The sequence below is a fragment of the Monomorium pharaonis genome, unplaced genomic scaffold (genome assembly GCF_013373865.1).
Source record: "Monomorium pharaonis isolate MP-MQ-018 unplaced genomic scaffold, ASM1337386v2 scaffold_136, whole genome shotgun sequence".
NCBI classification, from domain to species: Eukaryota; Metazoa; Arthropoda; class Insecta; order Hymenoptera; family Formicidae; genus Monomorium; species Monomorium pharaonis.
Window position 1 is genome coordinate 69,692 of NW_023415402.1, and position 26,054 is coordinate 95,745.

Sequence of the window (26,054 nt, forward strand, 5' to 3'; positions counted from 1 at the left end):
CAACGCCGCCAAAAAGTCTTGTACTGATTCTCCTTCTTGTTGTTTGCGCTGCATCAATTTAAAGTTTTCAGCTACTTCTAACGTTTCCGGTTCATAAAATTCTTGTAGCAGTTTTGTGATGTCATTGAACGTTTTTGCATATGGATCTTCCGGTGCAAGACGGTTAGATAGCATTTTGAATGCTGCTGTACCAACAAAATGCAACAGGTACGGGACTTTTTTATTTTCTGCTATCTCGAAGATTCCAAGTGCACCTTTGAACCGTTTCAGCCATTGTGTCCACGTGATTTCGTTTGGATCGAAAGGATCAATATTAAATGCAATTGGTATTTGCTGTGCCATTGTAAATTTAATTTATTTCACGAACGTGAAACTTTATCTTGATTTTCTTCACGTATATGTAAAAAGAATTTGAATGTTCCCGTTTAGCACATGTATATGCATGTACAGTCGGTGTCAATAATGCAAGGATGATGCAATCGAATGTTCTCAACGGCACTTGCAACTGGCACCCGGCACGTGCTTGCCTGGACCCCGCACGCACTGCAGAATGTTCTCGCGCCTTTCCCACGCATAAAGAATTCCCCTTGCATGTAAGTTCTGCTTTTGCTATTCTCGATCCTCGTCGCCACTATTGTGTATGCTTAATCGCTGCCGTACTGGTAGGTAGTGGGTTTACAGCATTAGCAGAGTGGAACAAGGTTAGATAATTGGTGAACACAGTTTATTGCGTCGTATAAACTTATATTACTATAACGTGTGCACGAGACGCTGGTCATACGAGGAGAGAGTCTTGAGAAGAAACCTTGCAGTAGGATTGAGTCACATGGCTAGATACGCAAGGCAGGTTCGCATGAGCCACCAATCGGCTTCGATCGCGCATGAGAACGGGTCATGCGCGTATACTCTTAATATTAATAGGAACATATATAACACAGTGGATTCAGATTTAGCGACCAAAAAGCTTGTAGGATACCAAGTTTCAATTATTTCCCATTGAAAATTGACGTAGTTACAGATTTTTGTCGCCTAACGTCTCGTTTTCTCCCACTGTGGGACGTAGAAAAGCGACATTGAAAAGCGACGGACGACGTAAAGGCCCTCACACATGAATTGACATATCCATAACATTAAGGTTTCGACGCGTTGCAGAATTGGGCGACCGTAACCGTAACCGGCTGAATCAAGTACGTGAGTGATCGAAACCTTACTCATATGGTAATGTCAGTTCATGTGTGAGGACCTTAAGATTTATTTCCTTCTCTCTCTCCGGCGTGCTCCTGCGTGTATTCTTATTGGGTCACGTGGGTTAGCCAGTGACTCGTTCTAATTGTAAGTGACGTGCAGGACATGCAGGATGAGGTTATAATACAAATTTCGATTGCAAATATGTGTAATATATGAAATTTATATGGTAAATATTCTCGTATTGTTATTTTATTATTATACATATATATTAAACATTTAACTGAGCTATGTTACTCTCTGATTCAATTTTACACTGGCGTCGATGAGACAGATAAGATGTGTGCAACAGTTAAATGTTGCTGTAATTTACAATCGATATGTACAGCTTTTAATCTGCTTTAATAAAACTGTAAATAAATGTTTTTTATAATACTAATTTTTATTCTTTGCTTTATTAGTAATGTATGTATAATTACAGGTACCTTGGTGACAAAAGAACTTATCCTTACAACGTTCTCAATATTGCAAACCAATGCACAACTCTACGTGTCACACCTCATCTATTTAACCACCAGCATCAACAGTGTAAAATTAATTAAACAGAGGGTAACATAACTCAGATTTTACACTGGTGTCGATGAGATAGACGAGATGTCGTGCGATATAGAATTGTGGATCAGTTAAATGTTGCTGTAATTGTCAATCAATATTCACAACTTATTAATTAGTTTGAATAAAACTTTAAATACTAATTTGTATTCTTTACTTTAGTAGTAACGTACATAATTGCCGGTACCTTGGTGACAAAGGATGGTTCTTATCCTTACAACGTTATCAATATTTAACCGATGCACAACTCTACGTCACACTTCATTTATTTAATCATCAACACCAATGAAAAATTAATTAATCAGTGAGTAACGAGCTCAGATTTTACACTGGCGTCGATGAGATAGATGAGATGTTGTGTGACATAGAATTGTGGATCAGTGAAATGTTGCTGTAATTGTCAATCAATATTCACAACTGTTAATTAGCTCGAATAAAATTTTCAATAAATGTTTTTAATAATACTAATTTTTATTCTTTACTTTACTAGTAACGTATATAATTTCCGGTGACAAACCTTGGTGACAAAAGATGGTTCTTATCCTTACAACGTTATCAATATTTAACCGATGAACAAGTCTACGTCACACCTTATCTATTTAATCATCACCATCAATATATAATTGATTAAATTTAAATTTAAGGAAAAAAATTACATCAATCCAAGATGATCCTTTTAATCAAATTCAACTTAAGTGGCCTATAAACACTGCAAAATATATCCGTTATATCCGAAGAAAATTACCTTTTTAAAAAAGGTAAAAAAAGGCGCCAAATGTATGGTTTTTCTTTAAGGAAAGAAATAGCAAATCCAAGGTAGGACTTTTGATTAAATTTCACCTGAGTGACATATATAGTATACCTTTATGGTTGGAAAAAATCACATTTGTTTATGTATCAAATAAATCCAAGATAATACTCTTCATCAAATTCAATCAAAATGATACATATAATATAAGTGATATAGTATACTGTAAAGAAACACATCTTATACCTAAGATAAAACTTCATCTAATTTAGCCCAAGTAATATCACAGACCTTCTTATTCCAACCAAAATCTAACTTTAATTATTAAACTAACGATTATTTTAAATGAAGAATTACACGCGCACGCATTAACCTTCTCTACAAAAATAATGATATCAGAATATTTTGCACCAAATATAACAATGGATATTTATATGAACTGAAACATCTACTGTATTATTCTCTCTCTCTCTCTCTCTCTCTCTTTTTTTTTTTTTTTTTTTTTAACGAGGAAGAGGAAAATCTTCAACCTGACCATCTTGGAAGGATAACTTTGTAGTTATCAACCACCAAGAGGCCAAAGACATCCGGGTGCCCGTACACCCGGATAGTGTGGGATTCTATGGGGGCACATCGCGGGAGATACTGCCCCCATAGCCTACCCACTAAAAACCTCTTCCTATATTCTGTTCTATCTATTCAGCCCTGATGTTAAAGATAATATCTCCCGAAATTTCCGGTAGTAGTAGCGATGCCCAATATTTAGCCAGTATTAGTCATTATACTGTTAATGTATTTTGCTAGTAGGGACATCTCGGTTTCGACCTGACGATCGGACTCGGAATTCATAGATACTTTAAGCTGCAGTGGACCGGTCGACTTTACTTGGTCGTTCTTCGAGGTTTGCCAAGGTTATCGAGTAGTAACTAGTAAAAAAATTAAAAATTGACAATAAATTTAAAAAGTTAATAGCTGTTAACTTATAGTATATAGTTAATTTTAAATATTTTAATTTTTTAACTGTGACAAGTTATTTTGAAAAATTTAACTTAATATCAACTTGATTAACTTGAACTTAATTAATTAAAAAAATATATCAACTTACCCAAGCCTGAGGTTTGCGTATTATTGAACTTCTTTTTTAATAAATCCCGGAGAAATTTCTTGCTCGCCTTAGGACTTATAAAGTTCATGTTGTTTAACTCCGGAGCGATAAACACACTCGGCTCTCTTTGCGTCCGTCGCATAAGAGTAGCGGAGTTCAGATCGGGTTGGTAGGCGTTCTGCTCGCCCAGCGGGAGCCACGCTTGCCAGTAGTTATTCAGAGAGCCAATGCCATTCTTTTTGGCTGTCGATGACGACGTTGTCGTTGTTTCTTCAGGTACACGAACGGGCATCAATTCGCCATTGCAAATCAATCCGAGAAACAGCAAGGTGGATAACATTCTCCACTGAGATACCATTCTTCGCTGTAGGCTCAGCATCATTTTTGTTCTCGTGCTTCTTTTCGTCGAGTTCGGAAAAGATATCTCAAGATGCTCGCGTCTGAATCTTATTCGCCACGTGTTACTTGTCCACGCGCGTCGTGAGCTATGCGTCTCTGACGAGAGAAACGAAAGCTACTAAGTCTTCACGACTTTATATACAACGTATATAATCTCTAACGCTAACTCAAACGCAGCACTAAAAACTTCTGCTGACTTCTGACGCAGCCAAACGCTCCAGCTTCAACGAATGCAGTAGCAGCGGTGGCGACTGTGAAAAGCGACGCGCTTATATACCATACCGAGCTGGCTACCCCGATCCACCATCAGCCAATCAGAAAGATTACCCGCTCTCTCGACTTTGCGAGAATACTATATGCGTCGCCGCGCGCTTGCTCGCCAGTTACTGCGCGGCGCCGCCGACAGGCGGCTCACCTCTCGGTTCTCTCGGGAGTAAAATGCAATTATATAAAGACTACCACCCGCAGCACGATTAAGTAATAAGAAAAAATATAACTTTCTTCTCTTTAAGGGAGTTAACCTACATATAGCGCGGTCGTGCCGAGCGCGAGGGTGCTTCATGTAGAAACGGATCGTCACATAATGCTATTACAGAATTGAGAGAGAGAGAGAAGAGAGATATATAATATATATATATATATATATATATATATATATATATCTACACTGAGAAAAAAAATTCTTTCAATCAAGAAAATGCATTTTCTTGAAATAGAATTCTTTGATGCAAACAAATATTTTTTTACAGCAACTAAACAATGTATGCTAGCAAATAAATATTTTGTTCTTTTAAGTAAATCATTTCGTACATTTTTGATTTTGTTCCTCTAAGTAATGATTTCATGACATCAATAGTATCATTATTAAACTGAAATAAATCATTTCTTTGTAATAAGAAAACCGAGTTTCTTAAATGTATTTAAAGAAATTTTTTTCTCAGTGTATGTATCCGTATATGTATATTTATATATATATTTATGTATAATGTAAATCATAAACGTATATCTATATATAATTATACATAATTTTATGTGTACGATCAGTATTCAAACTTATATAAAATTATATATAACTATACGTACTCGACTTTTGGGGGTAAAATTTCTCACTCAATTAAAACGAGTGTGAACCCGTAATCATATATAACCTAGCCTAGCCTAGCCGCGTCTTAATCCTGTAAAAACATTATGTGACGATCCTTCGCTACATGAGGCACCCTCGCGCTCGTCTGCCAATGAATGCGCGCCACTACCGATAGGTAGGTTAACTCTCTTATAGAGAAGGAAATTAATTTTTGCTTGACCTAATCCGCGCGTGCTGCGGGTAGTATATATTATAATATATACTATTTCTTATGATATTTATGTAACTGCATTTTACTCCCGAGAGAACCGAGAGTTAAGCCGTCTATCGGGTCTCGGCCGCGCAGTAACTGGCGAGCAAGCGTGCGGCGACGCAGTAAAGTGACTCTTTAATTAATATATTCATTCCAAGAAGACATTCTCTCCAAAATAAAAACTGAAAATGTGCACTTCTTGATAAAGAATGAAGAAATTCAGTCTATAAGAGTGAGAAGTAACTCAAATTCAAGTGACTCGGCGTGTCACTCTATATTTCGAGTGAGATTTTCACTCGAAAAAAATTTAGAGAGTAATTGTATTATAATATAAGTTTGTGTACGAATGCTTATAGCATTAGCCGCGTCCGCCGCTACTCGGCTATTAGAAGGAGAGAGACATCCGTCCTTTTTCTCCAAGGCTGCCACGAAGACGAGCGTTCAGCGCATTGACGTCTTCTTCTTTAGATTGATACGACACTCATAATTTTTAATTACGATTTTCTTGCTTATCATGCTCACATTATCCCTTACGTGATAACCTATCCTATCCATAATAAGTTTTATCGAAATCGTTTATCATCACGTCGTGAATCGTGACCTTTTTTTTTGCGTAATGGGCGGTGAATGAGCGGGGCCTCTCATCAAGCGTCAACGCGCTAAACGCTCGTCTTCATGGCAGCCTTGGAGAAAAAGCAATCTAATAGCCAAGTAGCGGCGGACGCGGCCGAGCCGGCCCGAGACCCGAGACTCGAGGCACGAACGCGACACCGAGTGCCCGCCCCCACCGTCGATGCTGGCGGCCGAAAACTTGCACCACTGATCGGCAGTCGAAACGTCTGCGCATTATATTAATCAATTAATGTATTAAATTGCGTTCGCGTTGCAATTCGTTTAAACGTATTTAACAATAAACAAAATTAATTTGCACACACATATCTTAATTGTGCTGACTCTTATTATCCTTCTTGTTTTAATTGAATTACAAGAGCCTAATTATTATTTTTAGTATTAATGTTGGGAATGTTGCTAATTTAAAATATATCAACAATAAGAATTACATATAAGAACATTTAGAGTTTATCGGTAGTGTCTCTGAACGCTGTTCAGAGTCATATGCTACGTCGTACTAGTGTGAGTTTTTGATTTTTAGATCGATATAATGTACCCCGAAATCATTTCAGTAGCACTTTTGTTTGGTCATAGTGGATTTGCTATATCAAATTTTTAATTTTTAGCAGTGGATTCAGATTTAGCGACCAAAAAGCTTGTAGGATACCAAGTTTCAATTATTTCCCATTGAAAATTGACGTAGTTACAGATTTTTGTCGCCTAACGTCTCGTTTTCTCCCACTGTGGGACGTAGAAAAGCGACATTGAAAAGCGACGGACGACATTGGTGGCAGCGGTGGGATTCACTGCCGAAAAATACCGAAAAGGGAAAAAACGCTCCCTAACGGACTCAGCGCACAGAAGAAAACCGCCGAAGAGAAACATTAAAGCCAGGGCGACAATTCACCCGAGGCGCAACAAAGCCGACCTGCTGATTCTCCGAGACAAGGAAGGAAGATAGCATCGGACAACAGCGATAGCAGTGTTATCTAAGACGACACCGACCTACCGCAACGTGACGCACCAGCCACAAGCAGCTGAGCGACGGACAACATGCGGCGATACATCGCGGTAATGTAAGTCCACGAAATTATTTTGTATACCAAAAACCTTGTAATAAAAACGACACGCGAACCCGAATTGATTAGGCCCCCGGTAACACTATTACCGAAACGCGTACTAACGATAGCGAATGTCCGACGACAATAGCACACCGATAAGAAACGAATCGTGGCTATTCAGTAGAGCGGCGGCGCGATCCATACACTATCGCGAGTTAGAACTAGCGTGGCGAGCGGCACAGGCCCTCCGTGAGGATCGAGATAACGATCGCAGGGCCTTAGGGCGTCTCCTAGACGGCGATAGCGAGCTACCCGAGCACGTCATACGTGAGCGAGAATTTCCTTTCGGGGCCCTCGACGCCAGTTTATTTTCCACCGACGCAGTTGACGTGACAAGACGAGACCGCGTGGACAGACGGACGAGACCGTACGTTAGTCGCACTCCGAGCCGCGTATCTTCACGAGATGAATTTTCGCTGACCTCGTACGATTCCGATATCTTTAACCCTGAAGAAATTTTCGAGAGATACGAAATGAGTACCAACGAACAAGCTCAACCCTCGGGAACTCAACAATCAGAGGCTCAACATTTCATAGCCGACGCAGAGCGGGAACTTCAAGAAATACACCATGAAATCCGCGAAAACCCAGTTGCACGAGCAGCACCGCCAAACGTAGCACAAGAGAGAGACAATGAAGTCCGAGACACTCTGCGCGCGGTGATTCAAGAATTACGTCGGTTACAAACAGACATAGACGCCGTACGGGAAACGCAAGTACACACTCAGCGCATTCACGACTATCGACCATCGCGACTCAGTAGGAGAGACACAACCTACGTAGATCACGATGATGTTCGCCACCAGCGAGGTCGCGGGTCCCTACCATTAAAAGAAGCGCGCTGCATGATCCCTGAATTCGACGGGAATGCAAGTAAACTACAAGAGTTTCTAAGCGCCATGACATATGCGGTCGAAAACATCGATCCGAACGATGAGGTAACTCTGTTAGGAGCTATCCTATGCACCAAGTTGAAAGGGCGCGCAATGTTGGATTTCCAAACGCGAAAGATTCGCAATTTTGAACAACTAAGACAGGAATTAGAAGCGTGCTACGTGAGTAAAAAGAGCACCACACATTTGCAAATTGAATTTAATACTCTCAAACAAAGAACCGGAGAAAATGCACGGACCTACGGACTTAGAGCCGACAAATTAACAATGGATCTGTATGAGTCCATGATAGAGGGTCGACAACATTACACAACGGAAAATAAACGCGCGATATTAGATATCCTACAACAACAGGCGCTTGAGAATTATCAGATAGGGCTAAACGACGACACAAAAGCCGTAGTCAGATCGCGAGGATATGCAACGTTGCAGGATGCGATAGCAGCCGCGACCGCAGAAGAACGAATAAAGGGAACAACAGTTTCCCGCCCGAAACCAAAATATTATATGCCGGCCGCAGATAATTACAAAAATAAGCTACAATGTCGAAAGTGCGGAAAGTTAGGACACCACGGAAAAGACTGTCGCAACAGTCGTTACTCGAACCGGTTCGCATTACCACAACCTGATAAAACACGTATAAATGCCGTAGAGAAATTCTGCAAGCATTGCAAAAAACGTGGCCATACACAAGCCGAGTGTTGGCACTTGAACGGGAGGCCTCGCAACAAAACGCCATATCACCCTCCTCGACCACAAAATAATGGGAATAAAAATAACAACCCTAGAAAAGCGATCGAACCGCGTAAAAAGAAGAATTCCGGATCCGAGTCTAGTAGCGAAGACGAAAGGAAAACAGCCGGAAAGAAAGATAAGCGCGCTCAGACGTATCAGGTCGCGCAAGTAACTCGAGCCGCCCAGCCGAGCAGCGGCCTAGATCAAATCACGCTTCCGATACAAGAAACGCGCTCAGGAGAAATAAACATGCTTTTCGATTCGGGCGCAACCCTTTCACTCATCAAGGTAAAAAACTTAAAAGGGAAAACTCGAATTTCCCCCGAAAAAATCACCCTTGCGGGAATAACGGGGCACAAAATGTATACAATCGGAAGCATGCAAGCCCACATTAATATAGGCGAACAGGTATTAAGACATACCATGTACGTGGTCAAGGATGACTTCCCCATGGAGTACGATGGAATACTGGGACTGGACTTCATGAAAAATCACCGCGTGATCTGCGATTACGACAAACAACAATTGAACATCGCCGGCGTCACTTTCAAAATAAAACCTTACGGTAAGATAATTCTACAACCGCGCAGCGAGACTATTGTCCGAGCAACCACTAACCGAAATCAGCCCGGAGTAATCCAGGCGAAGGAAACTAAGCCCGGCGTATATATCGGACGATGCATGGTCAAGCCGAAGAATTTTGCATGCGTAATCAGCATCATAAATACCACAGATAAGCCGGTAGAGATACGCACGCCGCACGTGACAATAGAAGATCCCGACGAAAGTGATCATCAAATATACGCGGTTATCAACGAGGCGGAACGCGCGAATAAACTCCCACGAAGCAAACGAATCTGACAAACATTGCGTACCCAGCATCTCAATTCGGAAGAACGACAGGCACTCACACGGATATGCGAAGAATACCAAGATACCTTCCACCTCAGTGGAGAACCACTGACATGCACTGCAGCAGTGAAACACGAGATACGTACACAAGCCGACTCATCGCCGGTCAACGTACGGCCGTATCGCCTCCCCGCAAGGCATAAGGAAGAGGTGAATACACAGATAAAACAAATGCTGCATGATGGCATTATCAAAGCCAGCACGAGCCAATGGAATGCGCCACTGCTAGTGGTACCCAAAAAGGCCGACTCGTCTGGAAAACCGAAGCTCCGAATCGTGATCGACTTCCGAAAACTAAATGATCTAACAATTGGCGATTCTTTTCCCCTACCCAATATTGAGGAAATATTAGATCAGCTGGGAAACGCCAAATATTTTTCGACGCTAGACTTAGCGTCGGGGTATCATCAGATACCGATGGCTGAGCCAGATAAACAAAAGACAGCGTTCTCGACACCATACGGACATTATGAATATAATCGGATGCCCTTTGGATTAAAAAATGCGCCAGCCACATTCCAGAGGCTGATGAACTCGGTACTCATGGGAATTCAAGGACTCAGATGCCTAGTATATCTCGATGACATAGTGATATACGGATCGAGTTTAAGCGACCATAATAAACGCCTAACAGAAGTATTGCAACGCCTACGAGAAGCGAACTTAAAGTTGCAACCGGACAAGTGCGAATTCCTGCGCAAGGAAGTAAATTACCTAGGACACGTAATTTCCGAAAATGGAATATCGCCCGACCCGGCAAAATTGCAAGCTATAGAAGATTTTCCGGAGCCCAAAAAGGTCAAAGATATCCAATCATTTATAGGCCTGGCCGGATATTACAGAAAATTTATCAGCAATTTTTCCAAGATCGCGAAACCATTAACAAAACTAACAAAAAAGACGGAAACATTCGCGTGGACTGCCGAACAGCAAATAGCTTTCAACACATTAAAAGAAAAATTAACTACGGCGCCCGTACTTCAATACCCAGATTTTACAAAAGAATTCAACGTGACTACCGACGCCTCAGATTATGCAATAGGAGCCGTACTGTCACAGGGACCGATAGGAAAAGACCGTCCCATTGCTTACGCGAGCAGAATATTAAACCGCGCCGAGCAAAACTACAGCACGACAGAGAAAGAATTACTTGCAATAGTATGGGCTGTAAAACACTTTCGGCCATATGTCTATGGGACAAAATTCAAAATCGTAACTGACCACAAACCCCTTATATGGTTATTTAACGTAAATGACCCCGGATCAAGATTGATCCGATGGCGATTAAAACTGGAGGAATATGACTATGAAATTATTCATAAGGCCGGTCGAGCGAACGCGAACGCCGACGCGCTAAGTCGCAACGTGAAGCGGGAAGCTCACGTTACCAAAGCAGCTGATAGAATCCTCACACTAGACGAAGACGGCGAATACGCACGTGCATCTACAGAAGATGAAAAGGAAGAAGACAACGTATGCGAACCAGCGTACACAGAAGAAAAGAAAAAACAAATTCTATACGAATATCATGATGCACCTACGGGAGGGCACCAAGGAATTGAGAGAACAATAAAAAGAATACGATTGACACATAATTGGCCCGGATTAACGGCCGATGTAGAGCGATACATTAAAAAATGTGAGCTTTGTCAGAAAAATAAACTTTCTCGGAGAATAAAAGCCCCTCTTGTCGTCACAGACACGCCTAGCCGACCTTTCGAAAAATGTGCACTGGATATAGTGGGACCACTAACAATAACGAAAAATGAAAATCGGTACCTACTGACATTCCAAGACCATCTTACAAAATTTAGTAAGGCAATACCTATACCGAACCAGGAAGCAAATACCGTGAGCAAAGAATTTGTCACGAAAATCGTCCTGGAATACGGAACGCCAGAATACGTACTGACAGACCAAGGCACTAACTTCCTGAGCGAAATTTTCAAGAATACGTGCAAGCTACTGAAGATAAATAAAATTCAGACTACCGCATATCATCCCGAAAGCAATGGTATCCTCGAGCGATCACATCGGACCTTAGCAGAATACCTGCGACATTATATAAATAAGGACCAAACCGATTGGGACGAATGGATCCCGTACGCGATGCACACGTATAATACAACGCCTCATACGGCGACAGGGTATACACCGTTTGAATTAATCTACGGTCGACAGGCAGAACTGCCGACGGCCCTGACAAAACCGCCTAAACCTACCTACAACTACGACGATTACGCGCAGGAATTACGGGAAAGGTTAAGAGCCACTAATCGTGTCGCACGCGAAAATATAAAAGACGAAAAGGCCAAGGCCAAGACGCAGTACGATAAAAAGACAAAAGAAATAAGATTTAAAGTCGGCGAAAAAGTATTACTTTACGACGAAACGCTCCGACGCGGAAGATCGAAAAAACTCGACGCGCAATGGACCGGACCGTATACGGTAACCGAAAAACATTCTAATATAAACTATACAATAAGGCGAGGGAGGACAACGACGCGCGTACACGTAAACCGTCTGAAACCGTTTATTGAGGCCTAACCCGCGGTCAAAAGAGAGGATAAAAAACATGCTCACATGCACGCACATACACAATAAAAAGAAAAAAGAGAAATATAATAAATAAAAAAGAATTAGACTCACCAAAACGAAGACCGCCAACCAGGAACATAATCCATAACAGCAGAGGATACACTATACACTAAAACTAAACTAAACACTAAAACTAAACTACACACTACAAACTACTATACTACAAAGTATCTATACACGGATTAGTCAACCGCGTCCATGTCTGGATCCTCCGGCGAAAGATCCAGACGAGGCAAGTTTCCCTCGCGCAAATATTGATCCACGGCAAACTCGAACTCCAAATCGAGGTCACCACCGAATTCTTCACTATAATCATTAGTTAAAAAACGAGCAAGCAAAGGGGCGGGAATCAAAATTTCCCCAAGCTCGTCGGTCGGAAAACACTCGGAGAACACCTCGCCCTCCGCACCGGCGGGAACAAACATTTCGGACTCCTGAGAAAGGTCCATGAATAAATCTAAATCTCCATAAGGAGCACTATCAGGGTTTGATAAATGTTCAAACCCACTAACGAGCAATGGCTCAGCGGCACCCGTGCACTCCTCATCAACGGACGAAAAACTTTCGTCCAAAAGAGCCACAGTGTCAAGATCACTGAAATCGTCGAAACTGTTCTCACTCTCCTCAGCACTCTCTTCACTGGAAGACGCGAAGAAAAACTCACGACGAGACATGATTATGAAAAACAAGCAAACGCACGAACAGATAGCCGACAAGAGACTAAAGGACCGGATCGTCCAGAAAAGAAAAGACACACGAAAAAAGGTGTAAATAGATAACAGGATGCAACGCTAAGCATACGATAAAAAATGAGGAATCAACGAGATACACAGGCAACGGAAACGAAAATATGACACATTTCGAAGTGCGAAATGATAAACGATACAAATTGGAGAATTCTTTTCCGCTCCTATCTGAACTTGAGAATCCTTTTCCGCTCCCACGGTCCCACAACGATCACATATAAAAATACTTTTGTAGCAAGTAAAAATAATATATACAAAAAAAAAAAAAAATTTTTTTTTTTAAATAAAACAAAATAATTACAGATTTATAATCTGGGTGACGCTAAGTTCCGCAGAAGACCCGGACATGAAGGCACCGTATGAAATAGAAAAATTTACGCACCATCCAGGGATATATTTTGAAAAGCTAGGAGGATTACATCAGGTTGAATCCTTCTGGAAAGTGGTCATCAAGATAGACGTGACGACACTATCAAAACGACTCGCACAGGTAGAAAAATACGTACGCAAAACGGATAATCTATGCAAAATGATAGCAGTCATAGGGAAAGAAACATGCGAAAATTTACACAGCGTTATTGAAAAAGGGTGTGAAAGAACTAATAAATTAATAGAACGCATAAACTCAACATACAATACAAGAATACACAAAAGAGGATTAATCGACGGGATAGGATCAGTCGCAAAATCATTGTTCGGTACGATGGACGCAAACGATGAAAAATTAATTAACGAACAACTAACGGTATTACACGACTCACAGGAATTAAACAAACACGCAATAAAAAACCAAATAAAAATAATGCAAGCCACTATCGCTCACATTGATAACAGTGAAAGAACTATCCGACAAAACGAAAATACTCTCGCGGACGCGACAGACAAACTAAGAACAAAATTATTAGAAGACGAACGCCAAAGTAACTTACACGAAAATTTTATAATAATTAACGCGGTACTGTCTGATCTAACACGCGACGCGGAAGACGTACTAGAATATTTAACGTTTTTAAAAGAAGGAATTCTGCATCCTCGGTTAACACCTATATCAATAATAATAGAATCACTTAAAGACGCTAGCTCGCAATTGCCCGAAGGACTCTACTTCCCATTCAGAATAAAAGAGAATGAATGGTCGACAATAGAGAAATTTGCGACAGTAGGCGCATACTGCGATCAAATAAATATATATACTATTTTACGATTCCCTCTAATTTCGATGCCAAAATACGAAATACTAAGTGTAATTCCGCTACCTATCCCAAGTCAGAACAACATTTTTTCGTTCGTAGAAATTAACAATCCCCTGATTGCAATAGACACAGAACAGCGTACTTACATAACCCTCGCAAAGAACGACCTGCGGAAATGCATAGAGATAAATACCGAATACCTATGCACGGAAAATCACCCCGTATATCGAATAAACCCAGACTCTATCTGCGAGATAAAAATGTATCTAGAAACGAAAGATCATTATAAAAATTGTAACATAAAAAATGCGACGTCGAACCACAGTCTTTGGATAGCGTTAAGTAATTCACACTCGTGGCTATACTCGTCACCACGAAAGCAAGTAATTACTCTACATTGTAAAGACCATGGAAAAATAAAGGAAACAATTGAAAAAGTAGGTAAAATTACATTAAAAAATAACTGTAAGTTAGTGACAGAAAATACAATTATAAGATCACCCAAGATGTCACATGAGACAAGAGTAGAATCATATCTCCCTCAGTATAATATTTCACTACTACAGAAGCCTGGTTTAGAAAACGATACAGGTCTCAAAGAAATAAAATTAAAAAATATTATACCAAATCCGACGGAATTAAAAAATTCCAAGGATAAATTAGAGGAGATAGACAACGAACTAGATAAAAATTCAAGTTCGATTTTTCAGTCGCCACACTTTATTTTTCCAATGGCGACAAGCGGAACAACAATTGTAATAATAATAATAGCCGTAGTAATAGGATTTATTATAATAAAAAAGAAAAAACGGAATAACAATAAGCGGGTGACATTAGATATAGATACAGAATATACGATACCGAGATCTATCCTAAAACGAAGCAACAGCACACGTTTCTAACACAAAAAACATATATATATATATATATATATGTATATATATGTAATAGTAATTAACAACTATATGTAATAGTAATTATTATATATATCATATACAATTTGATCTATTATTTCCTGCGGGAAAAAACGTGGCATTAGTTTGCACAGCTCTACGTCTCGGATTAACAAAATTAGACCCATATATCACACGATATATCGCGTTACACCGGAACCAAAGAATCAAAAAACTTATTTCTGCAAATTTCGCTCACACACCGGATGTGCATAGCTGAATTGACTATGACCATATATGGCCCGATTTAGGGAATTACACCCCACCACTTCCATTCCTACGAGACTATAAAAACTGACGACCCAATCGAGCCCTGTACGATAGCGCGTGATCGTATTCCCACCTTTCGATAGTTCTCGAATAAGCGGGATAGTTTGTATGATTTATCGAGATGGACGGGATGTGTGAAGATGTAAAAAAATGAAATTGAGCTCTGCGTTTAGGGCGAACCCAAGGAGGAAAATCCTCGTCAGCGGTTGCCGACAAAGGCAAAAACCCCCTTTTCAAGTTTATTTAAAATTAAAGCACTACACTGATCTTACAGTCACGACAAAAAATGTATTAAATGAGGTGCGATCGTTGCGTCGAACGGCTGTGATGAGCGGATTTTAGATCGAGTAAAATCGCTACTCGTGGTGGAGGCGCGGCTCCCGTGAAATTGATGTCGGATCGATTTGGATCGCGACACGTGGAAGACCAGGCTTCCGTTCAGTCGGATCAACGAGATCGCGACGCGAAAGGACGCTGTGGTCCTGCGGATCGGCTGCAGACTCGATCGCGCGGCGAAACTTGAGAGCGACTCAAGATATCGCCCAACCTGCTAGGTCGAGGTTGCGAAGATTAGCTACGTAGCACTGATACGCCGAGAAAATGGCTCGAAAGGTTTCCGTACTGCTTAAAGCTCGAAGTTCGCCGTGGTGCTGGCTAAGGCGTCCAGGAAGGAACTGAAGCCACGTGTCCGGCCGGTCCACGAGACCTCCCCTTCCCTTCTTCCCGCTCGCAGCGCCCACAAACCGAACGCGTCTCGAGTTACATTCGTCGATAGGCGACACCGTCGTCGTGTCGCCCAAAGGTTTTCGGACAAGTTTTAAGTTAGTCCAATTAGGCGTGAGAACGCTCGCTAAAATGCTATGTTCCGACGGAACAGACTCCCCCGCGAAGTGCGAGAGCAATCGAGTAAGGTTTACACCCGTCGCGGGATTGAGATGACAAAGTGTCAGTTACAAAATGTTCGGTTTAGGCGAGTCGTGATCATTTCTCAGGGAGCGGACACAACTGCGTGATGTTGCGCTTGTAAGTCCCGTTGGCTGTCTTGACTGTCGCTACCCGGGCGATGCCGTCGCTCCCAGGATGCACCTCGAGGACTACACCCAGTGGCCATCGTGCGCAGGGTAGATTTTTGTCGATAATGACTACTATCGCATCCTTTCCGAGTGTTCCGTTTGGTTCACGCCATTTTTGACGAGTTTGCAATTCATTCAGGTATTCCAGATACCATCGTCGCCAGAATTGTTGTCTAGCCTTTGTAATGAATCTCCAAGTAGAGAGTCGGTTGTCTGGAATCAAAGAAAGGTCGCGATCAGGTAACATTGTAAACGGACGACCAATTAGCAAATGAGCAGGTGTCAAAGCCATCGGGTCGTTTGGATCGGAGGAGATGGAACAGAGCGGACGCGAATTTAAAATTCCTTCGATCTCAATCGCCAAAGTGTTTAGCGCCTCAAAAGTGAGCAATTGGTCCTTCACGACGCGTTTGAAGTGATGTTTGAAGGACTTTACTGCCGCCTCCCAAAGTCCTCCGAAATGTGGTGACATCGGCGGATTAAAATGCCATGTGATGTTTTTAGTCACGGCAAACGCGTGTACGTCAGTTTGAAACGATTCTGAGGCAAACAACACGTAAAGTTCGCGAAGTTGGTTGTTCGCGCCGACGAAATTAGTGCCGTTGTCGGAATATACATGCTCGGGAATGCCTCTACGACTAATGAATCGACGGAAGGCTCCCAGGAAACCGTCCGTAGTCAAATCGCTCGCGATCTCTATGTGTACAGCCTTGGTGGCCATGCATATGAAAAGACATCCGTATGCCTTAACCCGTGCTCGATTGCGCAGCTTCTTCTCCTTGATGAATATTGGCCCGAAATAATCGACACCAGTGTGCAAAAATGCGGGTGCTTCGTTCACTCGTGACTCCGGGAGATCTGCCATTCGTCCGTGCAACGGTTTAGGGCGTTGTCGTATGCAGTCAACACATCTACGCACGATTCGTCGGACTTGATCCTTGCCGTTTAGGATCCAAAATCGAGCTCGCAACGCGTATAGTGTGGCTTGAATTCCGGCGTGATATGTTCGGTGGTGAGTCTCTCTAATAATAAGATCGGTGACGCGATTATTTGACGGAAGTATAATTGGGTGGCGCGTCCCGAAAGACGCCTTGGACTTTCGTAGCCGTCCCCCGACGCGAAGCAACCCCCTTTCGTCAATGAACGGATCTAGCTCGTCGAATCTGGTACTCTTCCGATTAGGCGCCGTAATCTCACCTAGTTTCGCTTTACGTGACGTCGTAAGTCGTTTAAGCTCGACTGAAAAGTTTTCCCGTTGAATAATTCGTAAGATTCGTGATTCAGCGTCGTTTCTTTCTTCGACAGTGAGCAATTTACCTAATTTCGCCGGGCTCTTGCGTTTGGTCGGAAGCCATCGCAAGCAGCGTGCGACTCCGCTAATCAGTGTCTGATATGAAGATGAACAATGATCAAATTCGCTCTTTGGTCTCGCGTTGGAAATCAAACAGGCATTTTGTTCCGAATTAGAAACGAAAATCCCGAGATTCGCGGGCCAGTCGGCTTCGGATCGCGAAAGCCACGAAGGACCATCAAACCATATTTTATTCAATAAGAAGTCGCGTGGTAGCTGTCCTCTGGACAATGCGTCCGCAGGATTGTCTTTTGACCCTACATGTCTCCACTCGACCGCATCTCCTATCGTCTGAATTTCTATTACGCGGTTTGCCTCGAATATCTTTAGACTCCGAGGATCCTTTCTGATCCAATGTAGCACGATCGACGAATCGGTCCAAAATATGACTCTATCGAATTTGAGGTTAGACTTCGCGTATGTTTCCTTGTATAATTGAACAAGCGTTAAAGCCCCACAGAGTTCGAGGCGGGGAATAGTTGATCCTTTTACGGGCGCGACTCGAAACTTAGCGCAGGCCAAACGAACCGTCGTTACTTGGCTGTGACTCGAGCGAATGTACAAACAAGCCCCGTAGCCCTTCTGACTTGCGTCGCAGAAACCATGCAGTTCGACGTGGGTTGGATTGTCCATCAATAGTCGTCGTTCCACGACCAGGTTTCGGATACCTCCCAGCTGGTCTGCGAATGTTAACCATGCGGAGTGCAGTTCCTGAGGCACCGACTCATCCATTTTCACCTGGCTCAACCAGCATTTCTGCATAATGACTCTCGCGTACATTATTACCGGACCGATCAGACCGAGGGGATCGAATATTCTAGCAGTTTCTGACAGTATGTTTCGCTTCGTTACCTTTCTGGTCAAGTCTATTGGGTTGACGGTAATGATTAACTTATCACGGCTCGAATCCCATACGACACCTAAAGTCTTTAGCACGGCGTTTGGTTGGACGGCGCAATCTAAATCTAGAATCTTCTCGTTTATGTTGTCGAGTGCGTGTTTGTGATTCGACGCCCATCGCCGAATATTAAATCCGCCGCGTTGCAGAAGCTCGATTACCTCGTCGCGAATTTCGAGAATCTCTTCTAATGAATCAGCGCCAGTTAATAAGTCGTCGACATATAGATCACGTTTCAAAATGTCGCGTGTTCGCGGAAGCTCCTTCCCTTCGTCGTCCGCGAGTTGCTGCACGGTTCGAATCGCGAGGAACGGAGCGGACGCGACGCCGAATGTTACCGTGTTAAGCTCGTACGTTCGAATGCCTGAATCCGTTCTCCAAAGGATTCGTTGAAACTTCCGGTCGTCTGGGTGTATCAGCACTTGCCGATACATCTTCTCGATATCAGCCGTTACGACGTATACATGCGAACGAAAACGCAACAGATGATTGAGAAGTTTGTTTTGAATAGTCGGCCCGATCAATAACGCGTTATTAAGCGAGATACCGCGGTTCGTTTTCGCGGAGGCATCAAATACAACGCGAACCTTGGTAGTATTACTTGAAGCCTTAGTAACCGCGTGATGAGGCAAGAAATATCCGTCCTGTGGATTGCCTTCGACCAACGACATGTGATTGAGTTCGATGTATTCGTTCATGACCTTGCGATATTCCGCTTCGACGCGAGGATTAGCTTTAAATCGTTTCTCAAGCGAGTAAAAACGTCGGAGAGCCCTTGATCGCGAGTTACCGAAATCTATATCATGTATACGGAACGGCAGTCTCACAACGTAACGTCCGTCTGCGTTCCGAGTTGTGTTCCTTGCATAGTGTGCTTCGCACATCTCATCGTCTAAAACTTTGTTGGACGTGTTATCGATATCTTCTATTTTCCAAAGTCTCTCTAACTGAGCGGACAATTCTGCCATTGTGCAACAGACTTGCTGACCATTGTCGCTGTGGATTCCCCCCGCGATTACCCATCCTAACTGCGTTTTTTGCAAAATCAAGTCATTCTTACCGCGAGATAAATTGATCTGTCCTACACACAACATTGACAGAGTGGCCCCGGCGCCGATCAACATGTCAACGGGTCGCGGCATGTGGAACTGCGGGTCGGCCAGCTGCAGATTCGCTGGAATTTGAATAAGTTCGCGAGGAAATAGCCTATCCGGCACTGCGGTAGCGATTTGCGGGATGGTTAAGAAAGTCAAACCTCGTTCGTAGTTGCCACGGAACGATTGTAAGCGAACTTCAACTCGATGCCTGGAAATGGTGTTCATTCCATTGATCGCGCCGACCGAAACTGAACACGCTTGTGTGGGTATTTGTAAAAGGCTAACAAGTTTTTCGGTAATAAAGTGCGCGGTCGCGCAGGTGTCTAGCAGAGCACGGGCTGTTATTAGTTGACCCTTCGCATTTCGAACTCTTACTACCGCGCTCATCATTAATTGGGCCTTGAATCCCGGCGACGCGGTGCTCAGCGTGAGGCACTCTAGTCACGTTTGCTTTGTGCCTCCCGACGCGTTGTTCGTCTGATTCGGTTCGGAACTGATACCCGCGGCCGATTTTGCCTTGTTCGCCGTCCTCGATGATGTCCTCGGTGGATGCAGGAGCGAATGGTGAAACCTTGGGCAAAATTTGCAATGCGTGCTATTACACGCCCCGTTATGCACGCGAAGGCAGTTTCGGCAAAGCCTATTCTGCCGCACGAGGTCCCAGCGCTGTTGCGTGTTTAAGGTCTCAAACTCGGGACATTTGTACAAAAGATGGTCTCCCTTGCATTTTACGCAAGCGCTTGTGGCGTTAAGGACGAGTGCGCGTGCACCTGATCCGACGCGCCGAGCCTTTGCCGTCGGGGCCTTAGAATCCGTGCGTCGTTTGCCGCTCGTTGCCTCTCTACGCGTGTTGTCTTGTTCGAGCGTGGAAAGTCGAAAGATGGCTTCGCTAATAAATTTGTAAAAAGGTGCTAAACCCGGTACTTCGTCGAGAGTTATTGTTTCCTCCCATTTATCCCGAGTTTCTCGCGGTAACGCTCTCTCAAGAATTCGAACGACCATTCTTTCGTCTACTGGCGCCTGAAGTGTTTCCAGCATTCCTATGTGTTGTCGCGCGTCGTCAATTAATCTGGCGAGTTCGGTGGAGGTCGCCTTAGATAATGGTCTAATGTCGAGAATCGCGTCTAAATGTTTTAACACGAGTACGCGTTTCTTCTCGTACGATTCAACGAGCAAACCCCACGCTAATTTGTAATTGGCCGCGCTCGTGTCGTAAACCGATATTTTGTTTAATGCTTCTCCCTGCAACGTGTTCTTTAAATATAAGAATTTAACAAGATCGTCTATATCCGAGCGTGAGTCAATCATGGTGAGATATGTATTTTTAAATGAGAGCCATTTGTCATGGCTTCCGTCGAATTTCGGGAGTTCGGCTACCGGTAGCTTTAAAAGCCTTTGCTTCTCGAGGAAAGTCGTCTGTCCCATGGCTTGCTGAACAGTTTCGTCCGGATTCGACATGCCTTGAACACGAGAAGCTACATCGTAGTACGTACCCCGGATCCACGTGATCTTACCGACGAGTTCGTTATCGCTGTTCAATTCGACCAATTCCTCGTGCAAATTTTCATACTCGCAAAAAAGATCGGTTACTCTCTTGAGTCTCAGATTGACGTTGATTCTGCTGCATCTACCTTCATTGAGCACGTTATCTAGCTCTATCAAATGCTCTTCCATCGATTTGAATTTCCGCGCGATAAACGCAATTCTTTTCTTGGACGCCGCGTCCATGATGTATACCTCGGTGCAAGAGTAAGCGAGACGAAAGAAAGACTCGAATCTTCTTCGCAAGGAAAGACAAAGAACAAAGTGAAAGCGTATTCCGTCTTTGTCTTACAAACCGGTATCGATCGTTTTGCTGTCGCCGGGTCTATTTGCTTAGGATCGCGCGACTACCTGAGCGTCCGACCCTAAAAAGGGGGGGACCCCCCGAACATGCACAAGCAGGCAACTGAGCTACACGAGCAGGCCGAAAGGGAGATGGCGAAATGGTGGATAGAGAATAAAGAAAATGAATTTATTGTCAAGAGAATTTCACTTATCTTGTAGTAATCCGCCCAATGCTGGAAGCGCCGATGTCCACCGGGTGAGCGGGTGACCTAGTGCGAGAGCGACGGTGACGGTGTTGTTGATGCGGCGTTGAGATGGTGATCTGCAATTGCTGCTGGCCGTTGCGTATGGCGCGGTTATGCGCGGATCGTCCGCGTGCGCGATTTCTCACTTCAACACAACGTAATAATTTCTCCACCGTCGCAAGATCGCACCTCACAGGAGGCACCAAAATGTACGATAGCGCGTGATCGTATTCCCACCTTTCGATAGTTCTCGAATAAGCGGGATAGTTTGTATGATTTATCGAGATGGACGGGATGTGTGAAGATGTAAAAAAATGAAATTGAGCTCTGCGTTTAGGGCGAACCCAAGGAGGAAAATCCTCGTCAGCGGTTGCCGACAAAGGCAAAAACCCCCTTTTCAAGTTTATTTAAAATTAAAGCACTACACTGATCTTACAGTCACGACAAAAAATGTATTAAATGAGGTGCGATCGTTGCGTCGAACGGCTGTGATGAGCGGATTTTAGATCGAGTAAAATCGCTACTCGTGGTGGAGGCGCGGCTCCCGTGAAATTGATGTCGGATCGATTTGGATCGCGACACGTGGAAGACCAGGCTTCCGTTCAGTCGGATCAACGAGATCGCGACGCGAAAGGACGCTGTGGTCCTGCGGATCGGCTGCAGACTCGATCGCGCGGCGAAACTTGAGAGCGACTCAAGATATCGCCCAACCTGCTAGGTCGAGGTTGCGAAGATTAGCTACGTAGCACTGATACGCCGAGAAAATGGCTCGAAAGGTTTCCGTACTGCTTAAAGCTCGAAGTTCGCCGTGGTGCTGGCTAAGGCGTCCAGGAAGGAACTGAAGCCACGTGTCCGGCCGGTCCACGAGACCTCCCCTTCCCTTCTTCCCGCTCGCAGCGCCCACAAACCGAACGCGTCTCGAGTTACATTCGTCGATAGGCGACACCGTCGTCGTGTCGCCCAAAGGTTTTCGGACAAGTTTTAAGTTAGTCCAATTAGGCGTGAGAACGCTCGCTAAAATGCTATGTTCCGACGGAACAAGCCCTAAAGACTCGATACTGTCGTTACGATAAACAAAGTTCAAGCTCAAGAACAACAGCAGCAGCCAGGCGGAACCAGCCCCGCAAATTACCCCGGTGACATAGAGTTTACAACACACACACCAACTCCAAGGACAGGATGAAAATTCCTGTGGAATTTGAACTCAGTCAGCCCATCGATGGAGTGCGCCCATTGGACCACCCAGAAAGATACGAAAGACTTCTACGAAGCATCTGCCTCCAACCAACAGAGAGATGTCTAGTGGAAACAGAGTTTCCTTGGAGAAGATGGTGCCGAAGCTGTTATCGCCAACGATACCGGCTTTATTGCACCATACGAGATCCATCGGCACACGGATACCGGACGCAGCTCTCACCTGACGAACATTGGGAAACGATCACCGAGTGTTTCAAATGCGGAAAAGTGTTAATGAACGTGTGCCCTGCCAGAAACTGCCGGAAGTGCATCGAGATATTCCTCGACGAAGAAGAGGCCGTAAACGAGACCCTGGACATGAACATGTTCAGTTTTGAAAGATTTTAAAACCTGTGTGTACGCGAATCTGAGAACGAGCAATACCAGCTACAAATGGTATGTAATTATTAGTATAAAACAATAAAGAAATAGCGATTAGTATATAGTTTTTCACTAAGGAAAAGCGATAAGATAGCGTAAACTATTAGTTGCGAAAACTCAGCCCCTCGTTTTCTTTCCAATAAGGGGGAGGGATGTTGTGAGTGCGCGACACTCACACAAACTCTACTTGTAATAACGAGAAGGGTGTCGAGTGACACCTCGCGCGACGACACCGTCCGGCCTTGCTACCGGGCATCGCACCGGCCTTCACACCGGACATCACACCGAGCTACATATCCGGTTACTCATTTTGCCACCCGAAATCTCCTGATTTCCGGTGGAATGCGCCTAGCTAGCAATTGCTGGCTAAGCTAGTGCACGGGCCAAAGGCCCGTGACCGCGAGTGACACCCCTTGGTAACAAGCCGAAAGGCTGAGTATATAAAGACCGCGGAAAGAGAACGAGTGGGCTCATAATCAATAATAATAGCGACGAGTATATGTCGCTCGTCGAAACTACAAACTAGACGAAGTAACTCATCTTTCGGGTTCGCTAACGAAAACTGTACAGGAAGAATAAATATATATCTCTTATTATTAACTCTCGGCGTTATCTCTTGGAAACCTGATCCCGAGGAGTCATCGGCAGCGGTCCCGCACTGTATCCCGAGACCAGGGATACAACAAAGGTTTCGACGCGTTGCAGAATTGGGCGACCGTAACCGTAACCGGCTGAATCAAGTACGTGAGTGATCGAAACCTTACTCATATGGTAATGTCAGTTCATGTGTGAGGACCTTAAGATTTATTTCCTTCTCTCTCTCCGGCGTGCTCCTGCGTGTATTCTTATTGGGTCACGTGGGTTAGCCAGTGACTCGTTCTAATTGTAAGTGACGTGCAGGACATGCAGGATGAGGTTATAATACAAATTTCGATTGCAAATATGTGTAATATATGAAATTTATATGGTAAATATTCTCGTATTGTTATTTTATTATTATACATATATATTAAACATTTAACTGAGCTATGTTACTCTCTGATTCAATTTTACACTGGCGTCGATGAGACAGATAAGATGTGTGCAACAGTTAAATGTTGCTGTAATTTACAATCGATATGTACAGCTTTTAATCTGCTTTAATAAAACTGTAAATAAATGTTTTTTATAATACTAATTTTTATTCTTTGCTTTATTAGTAATGTATGTATAATTACAGGTACCTTGGTGACAAAAGAACTTATCCTTACAACGTTCTCAATATTGCAAACCAATGCACAACTCTACGTGTCACACCTCATCTATTTAACCACCAGCATCAACAGTGTAAAATTAATTAAACAGAGGGTAACATAACTCAGATTTTACACTGGTGTCGATGAGATAGACGAGATGTCGTGCGATATAGAATTGTGGATCAGTTAAATGTTGCTGTAATTGTCAATCAATATTCACAACTTATTAATTAGTTTGAATAAAACTTTAAATACTAATTTGTATTCTTTACTTTAGTAGTAACGTACATAATTGCCGGTACCTTGGTGACAAAGGATGGTTCTTATCCTTACAACGTTATCAATATTTAACCGATGCACAACTCTACGTCACACTTCATTTATTTAATCATCAACACCAATGAAAAATTAATTAATCAGTGAGTAACGAGCTCAGATTTTACACTGGCGTCGATGAGATAGATGAGATGTTGTGTGACATAGAATTGTGGATCAGTGAAATGTTGCTGTAATTGTCAATCAATATTCACAACTGTTAATTAGCTCGAATAAAATTTTCAATAAATGTTTTTAATAATACTAATTTTTATTCTTTACTTTACTAGTAACGTATATAATTTCCGGTGACAAACCTTGGTGACAAAAGATGGTTCTTATCCTTACAACGTTATCAATATTTAACCGATGAACAAGTCTACGTCACACCTTATCTATTTAATCATCACCATCAATATATAATTGATTAAATTTAAATTTAAGGAAAAAAATTACATCAATCCAAGATGATCCTTTTAATCAAATTCAACTTAAGTGGCCTATAAACACTGCAAAATATATCCGTTATATCCGAAGAAAATTACCTTTTTAAAAAAGGTAAAAAAAGGCGCCAAATGTATGGTTTTTCTTTAAGGAAAGAAATAGCAAATCCAAGGTAGGACTTTTGATTAAATTTCACCTGAGTGACATATATAGTATACCTTTATGGTTGGAAAAAATCACATTTGTTTATGTATCAAATAAATCCAAGATAATACTCTTCATCAAATTCAATCAAAATGATACATATAATATAAGTGATATATAGTATACTGTAAAGAAACACATCTTATACCTAAGATAAAACTTCATCTAATTTAGCCCAAGTAATATCACAGACCTTCTTATTCCAACCAAAATCTAACTTTAATTATTAAACTAACGATTATTTTAAATGAAGAATTACACGCGCACGCATTAACCTTCTCTACAAAAATAATGATATCAGAATATTTTGCACCAAATATAACAATGGA

General features: G+C 42.7%; 4 protein-coding genes across 4 annotated transcripts; 1 reads left to right on the plus strand and 3 right to left on the minus strand.

Moving 5' to 3' along the window:
• The first annotated feature begins 6,787 nt into the window (after nucleotides 1–6,787).
• On the plus strand, nucleotides 6,788–15,141 carry LOC118648034. Its single transcript, XM_036294230.1, has 2 exons — nucleotides 6,788–7,074; nucleotides 13,307–15,141. Exons 1-2 carry the CDS (start codon nucleotides 7,052–7,054, stop codon nucleotides 15,096–15,098), a joined length of 1,815 nt encoding a protein of 604 aa, XP_036150123.1. The 5' UTR covers nucleotides 6,788–7,051; the 3' UTR covers nucleotides 15,099–15,141.
• Nucleotides 11,666–12,962, minus strand: LOC118648035. The gene is made up of 3 exons (XM_036294232.1): nucleotides 12,422–12,962; nucleotides 11,786–11,790; nucleotides 11,666–11,678 (listed from the first exon to the last, which is right to left on the minus strand). Exon 1 carries the CDS (start codon nucleotides 12,929–12,931, stop codon nucleotides 12,440–12,442), a length of 492 nt encoding a protein of 163 aa, XP_036150125.1. The 5' UTR covers nucleotides 12,932–12,962; the 3' UTR covers nucleotides 11,666–11,678; nucleotides 11,786–11,790; nucleotides 12,422–12,439.
• A 1,259-nt stretch (nucleotides 15,142–16,400) lies between the features above and the next one.
• LOC105841045 lies at nucleotides 16,401–20,225 on the minus strand. Its single transcript, XM_012688157.2, has one exon. It carries the CDS (start codon nucleotides 20,223–20,225, stop codon nucleotides 16,401–16,403), a length of 3,825 nt encoding a protein of 1,274 aa, XP_012543611.2.
• A 54-nt stretch (nucleotides 20,226–20,279) lies between these two features.
• On the minus strand, nucleotides 20,280–21,566 carry LOC118648036. Its single transcript, XM_036294233.1, has one exon. The coding sequence runs from the start codon at nucleotides 21,564–21,566 to the stop codon at nucleotides 20,280–20,282; it is 1,287 nt and encodes a 428-aa protein (XP_036150126.1).
• Nucleotides 21,567–26,054: the final 4,488 nt, after the last annotated feature.

What these genes read in the sequence shown, in the direction of transcription:
- LOC118648034 (XM_036294230.1), top strand. Translation starts at nt 7,052, where the DNA reads ATGCGGCGATACATCGCGGTAAT. An exon ending in CGGCGATACATCGCGGTAAT is followed by an intron (nt 7,075 to 13,306) that starts GTAAGTCCACGA and finishes AAATAATTACAG; the next exon opens with ATTTATAATCTGGGTGACGC.
- LOC118648035 (XM_036294232.1), bottom strand. Translation starts at nt 12,931, where the DNA reads ATGTCTCGTCGTGAGTTTTTCTTCGCGTCTTCCAGTGAAGAGAGTGCT.
- LOC105841045 (XM_012688157.2), bottom strand. Translation starts at nt 20,225, where the DNA reads ATGAGCGCGGTAGTAAGAGTTCGAAATGCGAAGGGTCAACTAATAACA.
- LOC118648036 (XM_036294233.1), bottom strand. Translation starts at nt 21,566, where the DNA reads ATGGACGCGGCGTCCAAGAAAAGAATTGCGTTTATCGCGCGGAAATTC.